Source organism: Anoplopoma fimbria, chromosome 15, assembly GCF_027596085.1.
Source record: "Anoplopoma fimbria isolate UVic2021 breed Golden Eagle Sablefish chromosome 15, Afim_UVic_2022, whole genome shotgun sequence".
Classification (NCBI taxonomy): domain Eukaryota; kingdom Metazoa; phylum Chordata; class Actinopteri; order Perciformes; family Anoplopomatidae; genus Anoplopoma; species Anoplopoma fimbria.
This window is the reverse complement of record NC_072463.1, coordinates 7,905,603-7,923,012: the sequence shown is the minus strand read 5'-3', so window position 1 is coordinate 7,923,012 and position 17,410 is coordinate 7,905,603. Positions and strand designations below refer to the sequence as shown.

General features: G+C 43.4%; 1 protein-coding gene across 1 annotated transcript in view; it reads left to right on the top strand.

Moving 5' to 3' along the window:
- The first annotated feature begins 5,623 nt into the window (after positions 1 to 5,623).
- Positions 5,624 to 17,410, top strand: part of LOC129103632 (glutamate receptor ionotropic, NMDA 3B-like) — a 65,358-nt gene continuing 53,571 nt past the window's right edge. Inside the window, 1 exon segment of the mRNA XM_054614197.1 lies at positions 5,624 to 6,211. Coding sequence (XP_054470172.1) covers positions 5,624 to 6,211 — 588 coding nt within the window.

The window sequence follows — 17,410 nt, the reverse complement described above, 5'->3', positions numbered from 1 at the left end:
ATGGGAATAAAATTAGCTTTGCAGATATTTGAATGTAAAGTATTGCTAAAAATAAAATTCCCTGGTGTTGGCACAAGAAAAAAAGTGATTGGCAAAGTTAAAAGGGAAATATTTTACTGGATAATTGACTGAAACTTTGATCTGGTGGTGGCGCTAGAGGGCACCACCATTGTACACAATTCCGCAACAATCCATCCAATAGTTAGTATTTAGTGAGTAAAAACATTGGACTCTGGACCAAAGTTGTGTACTAAGCGACCAACAGATTGACACTGCCATAGCTGTAAAATATGTTTTTTTTAACATGCTTTCACAGTAAAAAATTGGAAAACGATTAAACATCTATAAAAGAGCATACGAGACAAGTGAAGCCGATGTGGAAGTGCTTTAAACGTGCATTCTCTCTAACGGCCATCGGGGGGACGACCCCTTTGGTTGCAAAAATAAGTCTGCTTGTATAGAAATCTATGAGAAAATGAACCTGCTCCTCTCTTGATTTGTATCCTCAGCTAACATGGACTTACATGAGCAGTGGCTGGAAAACAAGGCAATCTTGGCAGTAAATGGAACACACACACACACACACACACACACACACACACACACACACACACACACACACACACACACACACACACACACACACACACACATAAGCACTCACAATGCGTGCACTTTGTCACACAAATGTACAGACACACATATACAACACATACACATGCAGGGTGCTGCTGTTGCTTCCAGATAAGTCTCTCTCCATAGACCAGTGTCTTTGTACATCAGGGGGAGCAGAGGGTGAAAGGAATTTGTGAGGAATGAACTCACATTGTTAATTTGTTTCAACTCCAAAGACAGAACACGAGCCAACGCCAAATCTTGCCTAAACAGTCTCACTCGTCCTGCTCCCTACAACCCTCTCCAGCTCTGCTGCACGTGATTATTTGTCTGTCGCGCTTCTTTTCTCCCCCCCCGCCCCTTTTCCTCCGTGTCTTTCTTTCTCCCGGGCCCTCTGTCTTGCCCCTTGTTAGCGAGCATTGTGCTAAAAGGATGATATTAGTGCCTTTAGCGCTGTGCCAGGAATACTAACTCACAGCTCCCTGGCATTTCAACAACCTCCGTGCTACCTGGGTTTGTACTGCCAGATTATTTAGGATTACATTCTCACACACACACACACACACACACACACACACACACACACACACACACACACACACACACACACACACACACACACACACACACACACACACACACACACACACACACACACACATGATACCGCACACATGCATAGACACAGACTACTCTCCCTCACAGAGGAGCACTCACCCTTACTCAAATTGGCAGTTGTTGTTGGCTCACCCCTTCAGCTGAACCGTTATGTTCTTCAGTAGTCTTCTACCAGTGTAATTGCGGTTTCGGCTCAGGAATTAATCACTGATGTGATTTAATTGTGTGTGTGTGTGTGTGTGTGTGTGTGTGTGTGTGTGTGTGTGTGTGTGTGTGTGTGTGTGTGTGTGTGTGTGTGTGTGTGTGTGTGTGTGTGTGTGTGTGTGTGTGTGTGTGTGTGTGTGTGTGTGTCCATCGACCTCAAAGAGACACAAAATATGGAAGATGGAGAGTGAGGGAGTGTGAGGAAAAAGATCAGAGGAAATAGGGATGAAGGTGAAGGCAGGACCAAATGGGCGGAGCCGAGGGGATGAACGAAAGGGGGGGGAAAAAAGGGGAACGGATGAAGGGGCGGATGTGTGCACATTTAAAATGCAAAAGACAGAAGGCAGGTAGAGAGAGAGAGAGGTGTTCAAGTGACGGAGGGCAGGAGGTGACGAGCGAACAGGAGGAAGGGATCTCACACAGTGATACGGAGACGTGGCCCCCGCTAGCAAAGATGAAGGGCTACTTTAATTAGGTTTCTGATGCCTGCTTAATCCTATTCTCCATATTAATCCCTTACAATGTACATAATCAAAACAAACACACCCATGGGGGGCGAAGCTGTTAATAGGAAACAGTAATCCAGATAAAAGTGTGCATGCGGGACACCTGTATACAACCTTAGGGGACAAACTGAGGACGCGTCCCAGTCAGCGCTCTCCCACTGCAGTGGTTGAAAGCCAAAGGAAGGTTTTGCGATCACACTTGAGACCCTTAATAAGCAATCCTCCTCCTGGAATGGTGCCGCGCTGCTGCGATGTAGTTGTACATTCATTCTATTCTTGAACACGGCTTGATATCCATGCAATGAGAGCAACAGGTGGAAACAAGTCACCTTGCACAAAAAATAGAATTAGATCTGGGTTTACCTTTTCTTATTTCTTTTTCTCTTTTTTTCTTTTCTGTTTATGCCTACTGCTGAAGAAATCTATTCCCAGTGCTCCCAATGTTTAAATTCGTCACACAGCCACTTACCAGCCTCTAGAGTTTTTTAGTGTCTATACTTAACAATGCATATAATTCATTTCACAGCTAATTCTGTTTAACTCTCACGGTGAATTTGATTTGGACTACTTTCTATAAGAAAAAAAGACTGTGAGCCATGCTGTATGACTTTTTAGTGTGATTTTGATGATGTTTTTTGAGCGGTATGTGCATTCTGGTGGCTATTGGGGTTAAAGAACATGATCTATTGACTGGAAAACAAATATGAGCTGATTTCAGTATAAACAATGTTATCATGCATAAGCCTACTCTGTGTTTGGGGTAAAATAAGCCACTGTAAAGGGACTTTACCCATGGGAGTAATTTTGATTTACATTACATTACAGTCATTTAGCAGACGCTTTTATCCAAAGCGACTTACAATCAGTAGTATATTACATATCATTCACCCATTCACACACTGATGACAGGCTACCATGCAAGGTGCCACCATCAGACTCTAACTAACATTCATGCAACATCCAGTCCACACCGATGGCAAGCCTTCGGGAGCAACTTGGGGTTAAGTGTCTTGCCCAAGGACACATCGACTGCCGAAGCCGGGTATCGAACCACCGACCCTCTGATTGGAGAACTACCTTGCTCTCCACTACGCCACAGCCTCCCATTTAAGATGTCTATAGATTTTATCATTTATATAATGAATGCTATCTAATCAAGTAAATTGCTTTATTGATTTCTCATTTACAGAGTAAAAAAAAACAGTGTTTAAAAGGCCACATTTATTTGGATTGGCTACTTTAGTGGTGTTTAGTGCAAAAGAGTTAAGGCATTGAATAAACAAACACTATAACAAACAATATTTAAATTGTATCACTAAATCTTTGTTTTAAAGATAGGTCTGTGTCTAAAGTATGGTTTATTCTTCAATAATCTTTTTTTTTTGAATGATTGAAGTTTATAGTTGGGTTTTCCTTTTATGCAAATAAGCTTTCTATGGAAAAACATGATATAATGACGATCATATCCTTGTTATTTATCGTGTGTTTTTTCTATGTTCTTTAAGGTCTTGTAATGCTGAATCGCAGTAGTAGAAGTAGTAGTTGTTGTTGTTGATGTTTAATCCACTGCATTTAAAGAGATAAAGACTGCATTCAGCATAATATATAATCTTGTTTTTGACATACAGCCAAAAGAGTAAATGTGAGCCCTTCATTTCTTTTGATGCGCCTTCAAATAATATGGTAGGTAAAGATATGAATATAATATGACACCTAAGAAGGTGAGAAGAAAAACTGTTCCACTATCATTTGATTATTGGTATTTTCCGGTCTTTGTGGATACAATTTGACATCTTGGATATAGAAAATGGCTTAGCAGCCTGTTATATTTAACCATTTGCACATTTTATGTAAGGCATCTTTTAGATGAACTTTACTTGACCCAACAACCATCCCAGTGTACAACATATGAAGAGAGAAATACATTTGGAAACAACAGGTGCCTAAGGGAGAATGTGTGAGGAAGCCATGCAAGTTTAACGTTGCTGGTTTCTGCAGCAGAACAAAGCCCAAAGTGTTGCTTTTTCATCCTTCTCTATACGGAGCAACTCGAGCATGAGGAGAAATAGGAAAGGTAAGAAAACCCTCAGATTTGTCAGTAAACCGTACCAGTATCACACCAGGTCACCCAGCAGGCTGTGAAATGACTTGTTGATCCCTGGGAACGGGTGTGTGTGAGGCACAGAGAGGCAGTGATAGCTTTATCTGCAGGTACGTCAGAGAAGCCTTTTTTCGTGTCAGACCTCACGCTGAAATAGCCCTGCAGCTTCACACCATGCCAAATCCGCAGAGAGCGAGAAAGAAGAAGAAGAAGAAGAAGAGCTGAGGCAGAGAAACGGCATGCTAGACATTTGAAGCATCAGCGGTGTCTTGATAAAATAGGAAATTATCAGAAACAGAGAATGTTTGGACCCCAAGGGGCCACACGCCACTGCACAGATTTCTGCTGGACATAAACTGACTGTTCTGCTCTGACAATTGCAAATTAGATCAAGGCAAAAAAGAGAAGTGAGTGCAGAATGGATGGATGGATGGAGGACTGAGTGCTGTCCCCCTTTGCATGAAGCCAAATTAGCATGCACAGTAGATCTCTTTTATTGCGCTGGCGCTGTCCATGGTCCTGAACAGATATGGTTACACAACGGATAATGTTCTACTTAGATGGCAGGAAGGAAGTGGGAATAAATCTCTGAGGAAAATTGGAGATTTCAGCAAGCTATTAGCTTTGTGCTGGCCAACCTGGCAGGGACATTGTGGCCAGAGCTGCAAAGGTGCTTTTAAGTCTCCTATTACCTCACAAAACAAACGACCACCATTAATAACGCCATCCAATTTTCTCCCCCACCCCCAGCTTATTGAAGAAAAAAAAAGTATATATTTTTTTTAAACTTTCAGCAGACTATTACTTCTTCTGCTCTAAATGTGTGTGCTTTTAGATAGATAGATGTGTGCCAGGGTAAAGTAAAAGAATAGAGAGGTTAGTAAGTTTATTCTCGATTTAAATGCAGAAATAGAAAGAGGGGAAAACTAACTCATTTCTATATATTGGGTTGTCTTTCATGCAATGAGAGTAATACAATATTCACAAGGACACGTCTCTGATTGCTCAGTAGTTTTTCAATTCTGAATGGAAAAACATTAAGAGCAGGTTCTCTGTGGGACCGGAAGAAGCGAAAAAGGGAAAATGTTGCCCGACGAATTTTTCATTAAAATTCAACAAGAGGCAGTCTCCCTGAGAGGTTAGATTATTGGCCGACAGGCGCACACACACACACACACACACACACACACACACACACACACACACACACACACACACACACACACACACACACACACACACACACACACACTTCACAGCTGGTGCGCCTTCCTCCAGCAGAGACTGACAGAAGCGGGGCGACCGCTCATCTTCTCCTTCCCTTCAGCCGGCGCGTCTTTTTTTTTTTTTTTTCTTCCACTGTTGACATTAAAACTTTGAAGAAGGTGAGATCCCAAACGAAGAAGAGGAGAGAAGAAGAAGAAGAAAAAAAAAAAAAAAAAAAAAAAAAAAAAAAAAAAAAAAGAACCATCAAGTCGGAGGAAGCAGCGCTGGGGGAGGAGCCGGGAGAAAGAGGGAGCTATGCCATCTCTCGCCGAGCAGAGCCCAGTCCTCCTGCGTCGCCTGTCGGAGCTGCAGCATGGTGTCTCTCTCCGGACTCTGGACCTACTGCCTCGCCCCCGGGAGACCTCATCTCCTCCTCCTCTCCGCCAGACCGCTCCTGCTGCTGCTGCTTGTCTTCACCGTCCTGTCCTCCCCGGAGTCCTGCCTCCCTCACCCTCACCCTCACCCTCACCCTCAGCCTCAGCCCTGCCACGTCCTCGCCCGGATCGGACACACCGTGCGCCTCGGTGCGCTCTTGCCGACCCGCCAGCCGGCACGGATACAAAACGCGCTCAACCGCGCCCTGGCTAGCCTCCGGCACCAGAGCGCGGGGGCAGACTCCTCCACCTCCACCTCCACCTCCACCTCCACCACCACCGCCTCCCAGACACCTCCTCTGCTGCCCTACAACCTCAGCCTGGAGATGGTGGCCCGATCGCCCGCCGGAGGGGACCCGGAGTCTCTGTCCCACAGCGCCTGCCAGGACCTGGTGGTCAGGGGGGTGTCCGCCGTGCTCGCCTTCCCCCGCTCCAAGGAGGAGCTGATCCAGGTGGAGTTCCTCTCGTCGTTCCTGGAGATCCCCTTCATCTCCATCCTGGAGGACACAGAGCCTCTTGTGACTAAGGTATGCACGAGGAGTGTTTGTTTGTGTGTGTGTGTGTGTGTGTTGTGTTCAATGCACCTGTAGCAGTCATCTCTAAAAAGGAACAGAAGGTTATTATGGGTATATGGGATTGTTTTTTTTATGCGTTCTGCACTTCAATCATCTGCTACCTCTGGCCAAACATATTTTCTTATGGACCTCTATCACAGAGTTGACACTGGCGGATGAACCTTCGTGAGCCTTCGTTAGCCTGTGGCAAGGATTTTGGTGTCTGAGCTGGAGCAAAACTCATCTCACCAGCCAGATTCTTAAGTCAGGCTAAAGGCAAAAGGAATAGTGCAAAGATACGATTGTAACAGGGGTAAAAAGATCAATTATTCTTCAGAATAATTAGAATAATACAATTAGGAACAATGGTAGTAAGACATAATATGGATCATTTGAAGAGTAGATTAAAACATTTAGTGTCCCAGACTCTTAAATTGCACCGTGAGAGTCTTCTTCCACCAAAGTCTGATGTTCAGATTGATCTCCGTTGAGCTTTAGCTGGTGAACCTGCAGGCCCTTCACATGCATGTTTAATATCTGGTAGCTCAGCCTTAGTATCTGACTGAACACTTGAGCCCTCCAGCAGCAGAGATTTAAAGAGAAAATGCCTTTTTTTTCCTCCTCTTTTTAAGCCCTCTTTTTATGTGTGTGTATGTGTGTGTTAACGGTCTATGAGTGAGAGTGTGTATGTATGGGCACCTGGAAAGGGAGTGTGTGCATGTATGATTGAAGACAGCTGTGTTTTGGCACCTTTCAGAGTGAATCATTCAAACAGTTGAGCTACTGATAGAGGGATGCTGCGGAGAGGTGTGGTGTGCGTGTGCGTGTGCGTGTGTGTGTGTGTGTCATGTTAGTATTCCCAGCAGTAGTCGAGCTGCTTGCCAGTCAGTCAATCCAGCTCCAGTCATATCCGCCTCTATCCCACCGAGCAGCCAACTGCACACACACACACACACACACACACGCACACACACACACACACACACACACACACACACACACACACACACACACACGCTTGCACAGGGCCAATCATGACTCTGCACACACCGAGAGGCACATAAAGAGGTTTTCAACTTTCACACAGGTTCATATGAGACACACACTTTAACACAGAGGCTGTACTAAGAGGTGGCATTAGGGAGACAGGGAAGGGAGAGGAGGGAGAGCGATGGAGAGAGAGAGAGTGGAAAAGATCTATAGTTTAAGTCTGAAATCTTTGTCCTGTCGCGTCTCTTTGTCAACAATGGATTGCCTATTCGATTTCAATAAAGCTTGCATGAATGAGAAGTCACACCACTTGACGAATGTGTCGGCAATGCAAGGAGATAAGCAGGGGAGAGCAGAAGGAAAGGGAGAGAGGAAGGGCCGGGAAGGAGGAGAGAGCTTTTTATTATTTTTTTTAGCTGTGGGAGGCCTTTGAGCTCCTCAGAACTGTGCCAAGCAGTCAGTGGGCAAAAGAGAAACGACCCTCACTCTCTTTCTCTGTGCCCCTCTGTTTTTGAGATTTTTTTAGCAATCGTTTTCATAGAAACAGGTGCCTGTTTGTTGGTTAGCTTTGCTGTTTATGCTACAAAAAAGTGCTTTTTTTTCATGGACGGAATGTGTTTTTTCTTTCCTCAGTGCCAGGCTAGTCTTTCGTGCTTCATAGAAGGTGACACATTCTAGGTGTCTGGCAGCAGCAGCAACATCTGTTGGTGAGCCTTAGAGGGAGAACCAGGACAGGCACGGTGAAGAGTAGCACACATGTAAAAGACAAGGGGAAGAAACTCAGGACTAAAAAAAGGTTTAAGAAGCCATAGTACTGTTTACAGTTTGTGACCAAGGTGGAGGGATCTTTAGGAGAATGAAGTGCCGAAAAAATCTGCCGTTTGGAACCAAAAATACGATAAAATACAGATGGAGTAAGACACTTGAATAGACTCTTGCATAATAGTGGATAAAATACAAAGAATGCTCTCTTTCTGTTCTTGTAGTGGTGCATTGGAATTGCTCTGGTAAACAATATACATCTGAAACTGTTGCTGGATTAATTGATTAATCAATAAAAAAATGCTAGATGTCTTTTTATTAAGCAAAGATGGCAAACTTTTTTCCATAATCTAATGTTTAAGAATTTGCAGCCGGACTTTATTTCACATCCTGACATTGTTCATTTGAAATGTTTCCAATTTGAAGACATCCCCTTGTGAGGGGCATTTTTCACTATTTAACAGTTGATCAATTTTTAAGGGAATTGTGTTGTCAAAGGCAAAGAAATTCATTAGTTTTAGCCCTCAAACAGTCTGATTTTGAACAACATGGCCAGTGAAGAATTGTATTGCATTCTCTTTCTCCAACACTCCAGGGTGCACCTCCAAAAATGGTGAGCAATGTGAGAAATAAACTAAAAGGAGGCCGTTGGGAGGTGGGACGGGTTCTGGAACACACACAGAGAGGGCAGCGCCGAGTGGGCTGGGTCAACAGGGAGGCAAATTGTTACCCTGTACAAACCGTGAACAGTACACTGGTTTCTCCACCGATAGCAAAACGCACAAACAGAAGATATCATTCTAATTAAAAATGGCTATTTACATTGTAGTAACAGTGGGGGGAGGAGTTCTCCTGAGGGGGGGGGGGAGGAGGATGGCTGGAGAAATGCAGAGACAAAACAAACGCCTCCGCCAAAAGAAATCTGTCTGTCACACATTGATCCAAATAGATTTTCTTTTTTTTTTTTTTTTTTTTTTGTCTCTGGAAGGAGAGCCTTCTCCCCAGAGTTTTTTTTTTATTGAAATTGTGGAGATATTTCTGCAGGGCATTGGGAGTTGAGACCATGATTTTTCTGGCAAACAGATCCCTTCTCTGGACACCAGAAAGAGGTAGATAGACACTCCGACAAAAAGAGAGATACTTCCACATGCAGCTGGAAACACTTGCTATGCCTCCCTCCAACTGTCAAGTGAATTTGACACAAATTTTTAAAAATCCCACAAAACACAAAAGGTACTTGTTGAGTGTTTCTATCCCAGGCTAAGGAGACTTCTTCAATGGTTAAAGAGCATGTGCATGAGGGAAAAATAATAATAATAATAATACAGAGCCAAACTTATAATTGGCTCTGTATTATTTTGTCTTTTTTGCCATAATTCACGTTTCATGTCACGATGGGGGCGTCATACAGCATGTGCGACATTTCTTCGAGGTTGCATTGATAGAAGTTTCTGCTGGCAGGTTGTCATCATTATGCACTTGAGGAGTGTGCTTCTTCTTATAATCACAAGTTCACTATTGTCAAAATATTCCGGTGCTGCAATACTGGGGGAAAGTTCGACACCGGCGGAGACACGAAAGGACGGGGACTGACAGGAGGACGGGTAAAAAGACAGACGGAGACAGAGGTCGGTTGTCTGCCTGCGTTTTCCCCCTCTCTGCTTAGTCAGGCCGAGTTGAGGGACTTGGTGATGTGTCTCAGAGAGGAAGTGCTTATTCCTCCCAACCTACTTAAGCTAATTAGAACCAGTGTGTGACCCCTAACTGTAAATCTCTCCCGTTCATCTATGGCAGGGAGGAAAGGGGGACAGAGGGAGGAGGGGGAGGAAAGAGGAAATAGCCTTCTAATTCCCATCAGTGCCATTATGGGCATTTGGGCAGGTGATTTGTTCATCAGCAGCTTTTCATGGAATGAGGAACAGAAAATGAAATTGAGATTATTTGACGTTTGAGTGAAGAAAATCAGAAATAACCTTAATTAACCCCGGAAAATGAATGATCCGGGTTTTCAAAATTGGTATTCTACCAGGACGTGTTGGTGGAAGCATAGTCATTATAGAATGAAATAATTTTTGTTTGTGCATTTGCAAACTGGATTTAATTGAAAAAGCAAAAACGAACATCTATGCAATCTCGGTTCATTACTATTGCAGCCAGACTATTCTTTTTTCTTTTTTTTGTTGAAGCGCAGCCGTATACCAAACAACTCTAGATTCACAGATTTTATCACAGAAATTATTTTGTGGATCATGATTTCTGTTCCGGAAATGTATTAGCAGGGGGAGCTGAAGGAAATGGTTTTGCTGATTCCTGAATGTGATTAGGTCAGAGGGGTGGTATGGTGTGAATTCATTATTTGTCATTCTCCACAGTGGAAGCTGTGTCTTGTGCAGCTCGGTCACTGTCTTTCTACTCCCAGCTACTCCTTTTTTTTTTTGCTGGACATACATTCCATTAAGCACATTTAATGTACAGAACTATATTTCACAGAGTCTGATGCTGAACACCTTTTGTAGTTCAGTTGGCTCCATTAGTTCCACTTTAATGTTCTTTTATAGAACTCCCTACAAAAGAGTAGAGCGTTTTATTCATATTTCACATATTCCTCTTTGTTTTTTAACCAGACCTTGATCATATGTATGCACATTATAAATACAAAAGCACATTTGTTTGAATCCTTTTCATCTGTTCATGTGCTGCTGTATTAGTGATGTTGATATTAATTTAGTTTATTGTGCTGCTGCAATATGAGTCCTTCTGATCCCCAGCCTTAGTTGAATACCTTCACTGCAAATATTGATTCCGTGGTCATTAGCCCTCTCCCTAAAGTAAAATCGCTACAATACACTCTCAACAGTCATGTAGTGTATTATTCATACGTTTTTTTTTTTTACTGTTTCTGATTTGGAATAACCTTTTATCGTTCGCATGGGGAACTGCTTTCTCCTCTGCAATCTATCCATCCTGCATTCTTTTATTAAGTCACTCCTTCTTTTTTTTTAATGACATACCTCGTTCTGCTTAGTAAAATGAAGATTAGTACAGTAAAAAACCCAATTTGCGACTTTGAATGAAATTACATTTTAATCCAGGGACCCTGCTGAATAAGACACATTGTGGCTCCGAGCTAGCCCCGCTCTCAGAGGACACACACACTCTCTCTCTCACACACACACACACACACACACACACACACACACACACACACACACACACACACACACACACACACACACACACACACACACACACACACACACACACACACACACACACACTTCCATGCACTCACACTGTATGCAGAGAAGCACAAGCCACACACCAATGTATACCTGCATATAGGATTCACACTCATAGAGTGTCGCCTCTGTGCTCACTAAAGGTTATTAAGACTAATGAGGCTTTACAAGGCCGTGCTGCCTTTAGTGTTTTCTCTGCGATGATGAGGGGATTTGTGCCAAGACCACAGTGGAAAAACGAGTGGAATGAGTCGGACAAAACTTGTGCCGAGCCAGAGCCGCAGGCCAACTGACAGTTTGAGACAAGCGGGCCACTTAATGCAAACAGCTCAAAGCTTTTTCTTTATTAGTGTTATGATGACAGTTCAGCGCGGTCTTGACTGAGCCAGATTAATTGAGCAGAGCAGAAACATTGGAGCGTGTATCACCAAAAGGATTGTGGGCCTCTCTGAGCCACTCAGTATGGCATTTTGTGTTCTAATGTTTGGCTTGTGTTTTAGCCTCCGGTAAAACAAATGTTTCCAGTGAATCCACACCCGTTTCTAAATAATACAGACAAATGGAGTAGACCAGTGATGTGTAGAGGCAGAATGGAGATGTAGGGCTGCACGTTTCAGGGAGAGAGAGAGAGAGAGAGAGAGGTGTGGTTGTCATTATGGAGAGTTGATGGAGGGATTGAGGGAGGTATGTAGGGATCAAGGAATAAGGGATCATGGAAGAAAGAGGGAATCAGTTGGTAGGGAATGCTAAAAGGAGGGATCAGGGGAAAAAAAGGGAGAATAGGGTGTTGGGGGGGGAGGGATCAACAAGAATGAGGAGGAATCCAGCGGGTGGGTATGAGATAACGAAAAAAGGACAGGAAGAAATCTGATGCAGAATGGGGGAAAAATAAATGGATGAATAAAGGGGGAATTATATACAGTAGTAGGGAATGATGGTAGGGTGAAGGAAGGACGAACTAAGGGAGTGGAAAACTAGGGAAGGAGGGATTTGGGAAAAAAGAGGAATCCAGTTGTAGGACACATGGGAGGAAGGAAAAAAGGATGGAACATGATTTGCGTGGTAGCAAACAAGGAAAGGCAGAATCAAGGAGGAAATAAAGTAAATAGGTGATAGGAAAGAAGGGAGGGGGCATTGAGGGAGAAAGGGAGTAAGGTAGGAAAGGAAAAAAAGTGGAGGAGGTCAGGAATGGAAAAGAAAAAGGGGGATCAGATAGTAAGGAGAGAAAAATGAAGACAGAAAAGGATCAGATAACTAACATGGGAAGGAAGAAATAACGGGAAGAATTGGGTAACGAATGAGTTAAGTGGGCAGGGGGATGTAAGGAGGGATCAAGGAAGGACGAAAGAGTGAAATCAACCTCGGAAGGGCGCTACGAATCTGGTGTGACGAAGGGATCAACAGAAGGAATGGATGATGGAAGGTTGAAAGAATGGAAGAAGGGATGACGGAAGGTGGGAGGGAATGAAGGTTTTGAGGAAATGCGGGGAGGGATGACAGGAGGCCTGGGCCTTGTGCTTTCTCTTCCATAGAGGAGTTTGATGGAGGCAGCTTTATCTCAACTGTGCCGGTTCATTAGAGGATTAGTGAGTGATAACTTCGAGCTATCTGTGATTGAAAAACAACCTCACACCTACACACACACACACACACACACACACACACACACACACACACACACACACACACACACACACACACACACACACACACACACACACATAAGTGAAGGCACACACACATACACATACACACATTCTGCCTGATGCTTGCACATATCCAAAGTTATTCAAAACACATACATAAACCGATGAAAAGACACATGTTGGCATACTTTCAAACTTATCACGTTCTCATAAAGTTACTCTCATCTTTCCCTTCCATAGAGCTAATGCTGTCAACTGTGCAGCAGATGTTTGTGTGTGTGTGTGTGTGTGTGTGTGTGTGTGTGTGTGTGTGTGTGTGTGTGGTAATGTGTGTTTTTGTGTTACTTAATGTGGCAACTGAGGCAGAACACCAGAAATCTAGGCCAGGTGGGCTGCAGTGATAACGGCAGACTTGGAGCCAACACACACACACACATATAGGGGCCTTATAGAAGCTCCCATAGGTCACAGGTGAAAGGCAGGCAGACGGGAGAGAGGCAGACAGGAGGCAAGACAGGTGAGACAAGGTGGGAGAGAGACGTGTGCTGATGTGAGATTAAACAGATGCTGACAGATGGCTGGGGGACACGGCTGAACGAGTGCCAAAAGCGACAGGTTAGCCAAACACCCGGGGGTGAAGACAAAAGAAAGTGGGGGAAAATGACCAGAAAGGGCGAAGACACAAAATGGAAGTAACAAAGGATGAAGAGTAAGCAAGAGAGAAAGCCACAGAACGAAACAGGCTTAGAGAGACAGAGTGAGCGACAAGTTGAGAGGTGCAAAAAAAGAGAAGATTAAAAACTGAGACATAGACAGCAAAGTAAAGTGAGCAAGCTAGTAAGAGATAAAAGCAGGAGAAAGCAGGGGACCTGGAGGTGACAAAGAAAATGTGACAGAGTGTCAAGCTGTCAGAGATGAAGTTATTTGAGAGACGGGGGATTGAAAGATGGTCGACCCCGTGGTAACTTCTGCGTTCCTTCTGGGATATTTATGTTGGGAGTTGGCAAGAAAACAGGGATGATTTAGAGCCCATCTGGATGGGCATCAACACCACCTGCCCGTGGAGGATAGGCTGTCTGTAGGGAGACTCACCGGTGCACCGGTGGCACGCACACGCATCGTTACGTCGTTTACATGAGTTACATGTGTAGAAATGCAGCCATTTTTGCCCGTTTGGCGCTACTCCAGTGCGTTGGATTTGACATGAAATAATCACCATCCGGTTGAAAATGCTGGCTTTTACGACAACACGCTGGGGCAATGATCCCAGACATGCAGACTGGGCAACAAACAGGTTTCTAGGGCTACAGTGTGGAATAGAATAAGGGCAAAATGTTCTCAAAAGTGAAGTGCAGAAGGATGCAGCACAGAGCTGACCACCTCACCAAGGAATAAACCAGATGTCTACTCATCACTTACTGTATATGTAAGCATAAACTATGATGATAGGCCTTATCTAGTGTAGTTTTCCCTTTTTAATATAAAGAGAATAAAACAAATACCTGGCAAAGTACTAGAAACAGTCGGTGTCTCCATGACCACATTTTGCCAAGAAAACTCTCACAAAGAGAAAATAATACCAGCCACACGCTGTCTTGGCTGGTAAATATGAATGGTTTTTCCACCTTATTATTTTTTTTCGTCTTATTTGATTTTGGAGATAATCATGCTCAAATTTCGGGTATAATACAGTTATTGGATTTGGAAGATGTTATCAAGAGGAAAATGTGATGTTGCCATGGTATCCTTTTTTAGCCTTTAATTTTTTTTTTACATTTTGTGAAGCTGGCACCATTAAATGTCTGAAGAATTAGTTATTAGAAGTTCCTGTTTGCAGTATAGCTATAGATGTACTGACAACTATCACTGGATAACTTTGATACTGAAGAACACTTTAAAACGGGACAATTCTCTGGGAAGTTCTGAGGTTACAAGGAAGGTCTTCTTGGCTATGATTTTTAGATTTATGGGTGATTATTCACGGATGGGCAACGCCACCAAAGAACATCACTACCTGCTTTCTTACTTTACTGAAACACTTCACACACTTTCCTATGGAGATAAATGCACACATGACAATGCAGAAATACGCACTCCTCATGGAAAACACTGTTGATCTCCTGTAACTGCCATATACTACAAAGACATATTGCTATAAGATGCAATCACACACATACACACACACAAACTTGAACCTGTATGCAAAACACGGCAAATTACACACTAACACACACTCAGACATGACAACCCAACACATGCATGGATACCCACGCTCACTCAGATTGTATCTGGGAGCATCCATCATACACATAAGCAGTTGTCATGTATTGGGAAGTCTTGTTTCCGTTCCGTCTTTCTCTCTCTCTCTTCCTTCCGCTCTCTCTCTGTCTGTCTCTCTCTCTCTCTTTTCTTTCTTTCTTCCCCCCGCTATCTTTCTCTATTGACCTCTGTGTTCGAGCTTCCTCCATAAAGCAGAGCAGAGCGGAACGACAGATAAATCCTAAGTGATATCCCAGGCTGGCTGCTGGTGCAGGGGAAAAACAAAGACAAACTGATATTCATATGCACAACAGCTAACATATAAACACTATTTATGGGCTTAGAGGAGACATGCAGACACGATACAACCGATGGAGGGTCACTGAGAGAAACAGGCGAGCAGGGAGAGAGATTTGAAGGGGGAGAGGATTGAAGGGAATGGATGGGTGCATTAGGGAAGGAGACAATAAATGAGGGCTTAAGGGTGTGGAGACACAAAGCGAAAAAGAAGGGACAAGGAAAGTTGGATGGAGAAAAAGAAAAATGGGATGTGATCAATTTTCTTCCCTCATTGCCCTTCGTACTCAGGACGTACCGTCCTCCAGATAGCGCTAAAGCAGCTTCCCTGTCGTACTTATCGCATGCCAAGTCACGCAAGACAGCGGAGCAATATTTCACTATAATTCAGGTCAGCAGCGTGCATATATCCTCCACCTACCCCCCATTCACTCTGCTTTTCTTAAATGGAAGAACCGTAAAATTACAATTATTTATAACACTTTTGGAGATTTATTCTACGACCAAGATCTATTTGGAAAGAAGAAGGCACCTATGACAAATGGCATGGGACTGTAACAAATCTCTTTTCGTCTCGAAGGAGAGCATTATATCTTTATGGCTGAATGCCAAACCAGTCGAGGCCGTATTGAACCACCCAACTTAAGTTCTTAGTTGGGTTCTTGGGGAGTCGATACAATCTTGGAACAGAGATACGAATGTTATGTTTCTGGTGTTGTAAAGACGCTGTTGCAGAAGGAAACAGCACAGAATTGGGCAGAATGAATAAGTGCTGCAATACCCCAGGCGAAGAAAACAGAGCGGTGAAGATTTTTTTAATTGAGGGAAAGGGAACGGACAAGAACAGGATATATTTTTATTTTTTTTGGGAAAGTGGCTAGGTGGCAATGTTTAGGTTTATTTTTCAGTTCATGAGCAGTTGAGTGGACTAACATGAGGTTATGACAGGCTGTGTTTTTGCTGTTTATTTTTTCATGACACACTGGCAGAGTGGACTGGCCCTTGAGGCATTCAGGTGGAATGGTTTGGTTGAAAGGTCCTTTTCAAGCAGGGCAGGTGGGGCAAAATGGTTGGACGGAGATATCTTTTTTTCAGGCTGCTCGCTGGTGAGGTGGACTGAGAGAGAGTTGTCAGGTATGAAATTGAACTACGGAGGAGATATCTCAATTTTGGTCACAGACTAGTGGATTAAAATCTATACTTTGACAGTGGGATTTCTCATGTGAGATGGTAACCGTGCAGCATGTGGTATTGTAACAGACATTAGAACCATGGAAAGGAACTGCTGCACTGTTAGTCTCACCCCTGTGACTTTTCTTCAACCAGCTGTCTACATCAAGAAAAGGCATTCAGCACAGTAGTCTAAAAATATTTTTAGTTTTGTGAAGAAAGTATAAAACTAAAGTTTTTCAGCCTCCAATGAATGCATCTTTGTACTTTTTCGATGTAGAGAAATGCTCCGTACAAGGGAATGAAAGCACACTTCTGTCCATTTCCAGAAGGGCCACCATGCTGGAATATTACTAGTGATCAATAAATGTAAATCAAATGAAGTTGCTTGGTACATATCCGCAGTAAGCGGTTAACTCACTGTGGGTGCAGCCAGGGAATGCACGCTATTTCTTTCTTGATTATGCTACATTGTGAAAAACACATTCATCATCATAAAAATTAAGAATAAAAACCTTGCTGTCCAAAAATGATCCACTGACAAGTCCCCCTGTTCTGATCTTATGAGCATCTGTCTTGTGCGGACAGGATCTTGTTTTTATAGTCTCAATCATCACAGCAGAGGCTGAATGGCCGCACTGCATCGACACTACTCCATCTCTGCAATGAAGGTTGCAAACTTCATATTGGTAAATAAATTCATGTTGTCACTGATTGATGCTTAAGTGTCGATGCTGACCCGATGATGCTTTTATTGTCCTGGGGAAGCCCCGGGTTGAAATAGGCATGTCTTGTCTGTCTGTTTATAT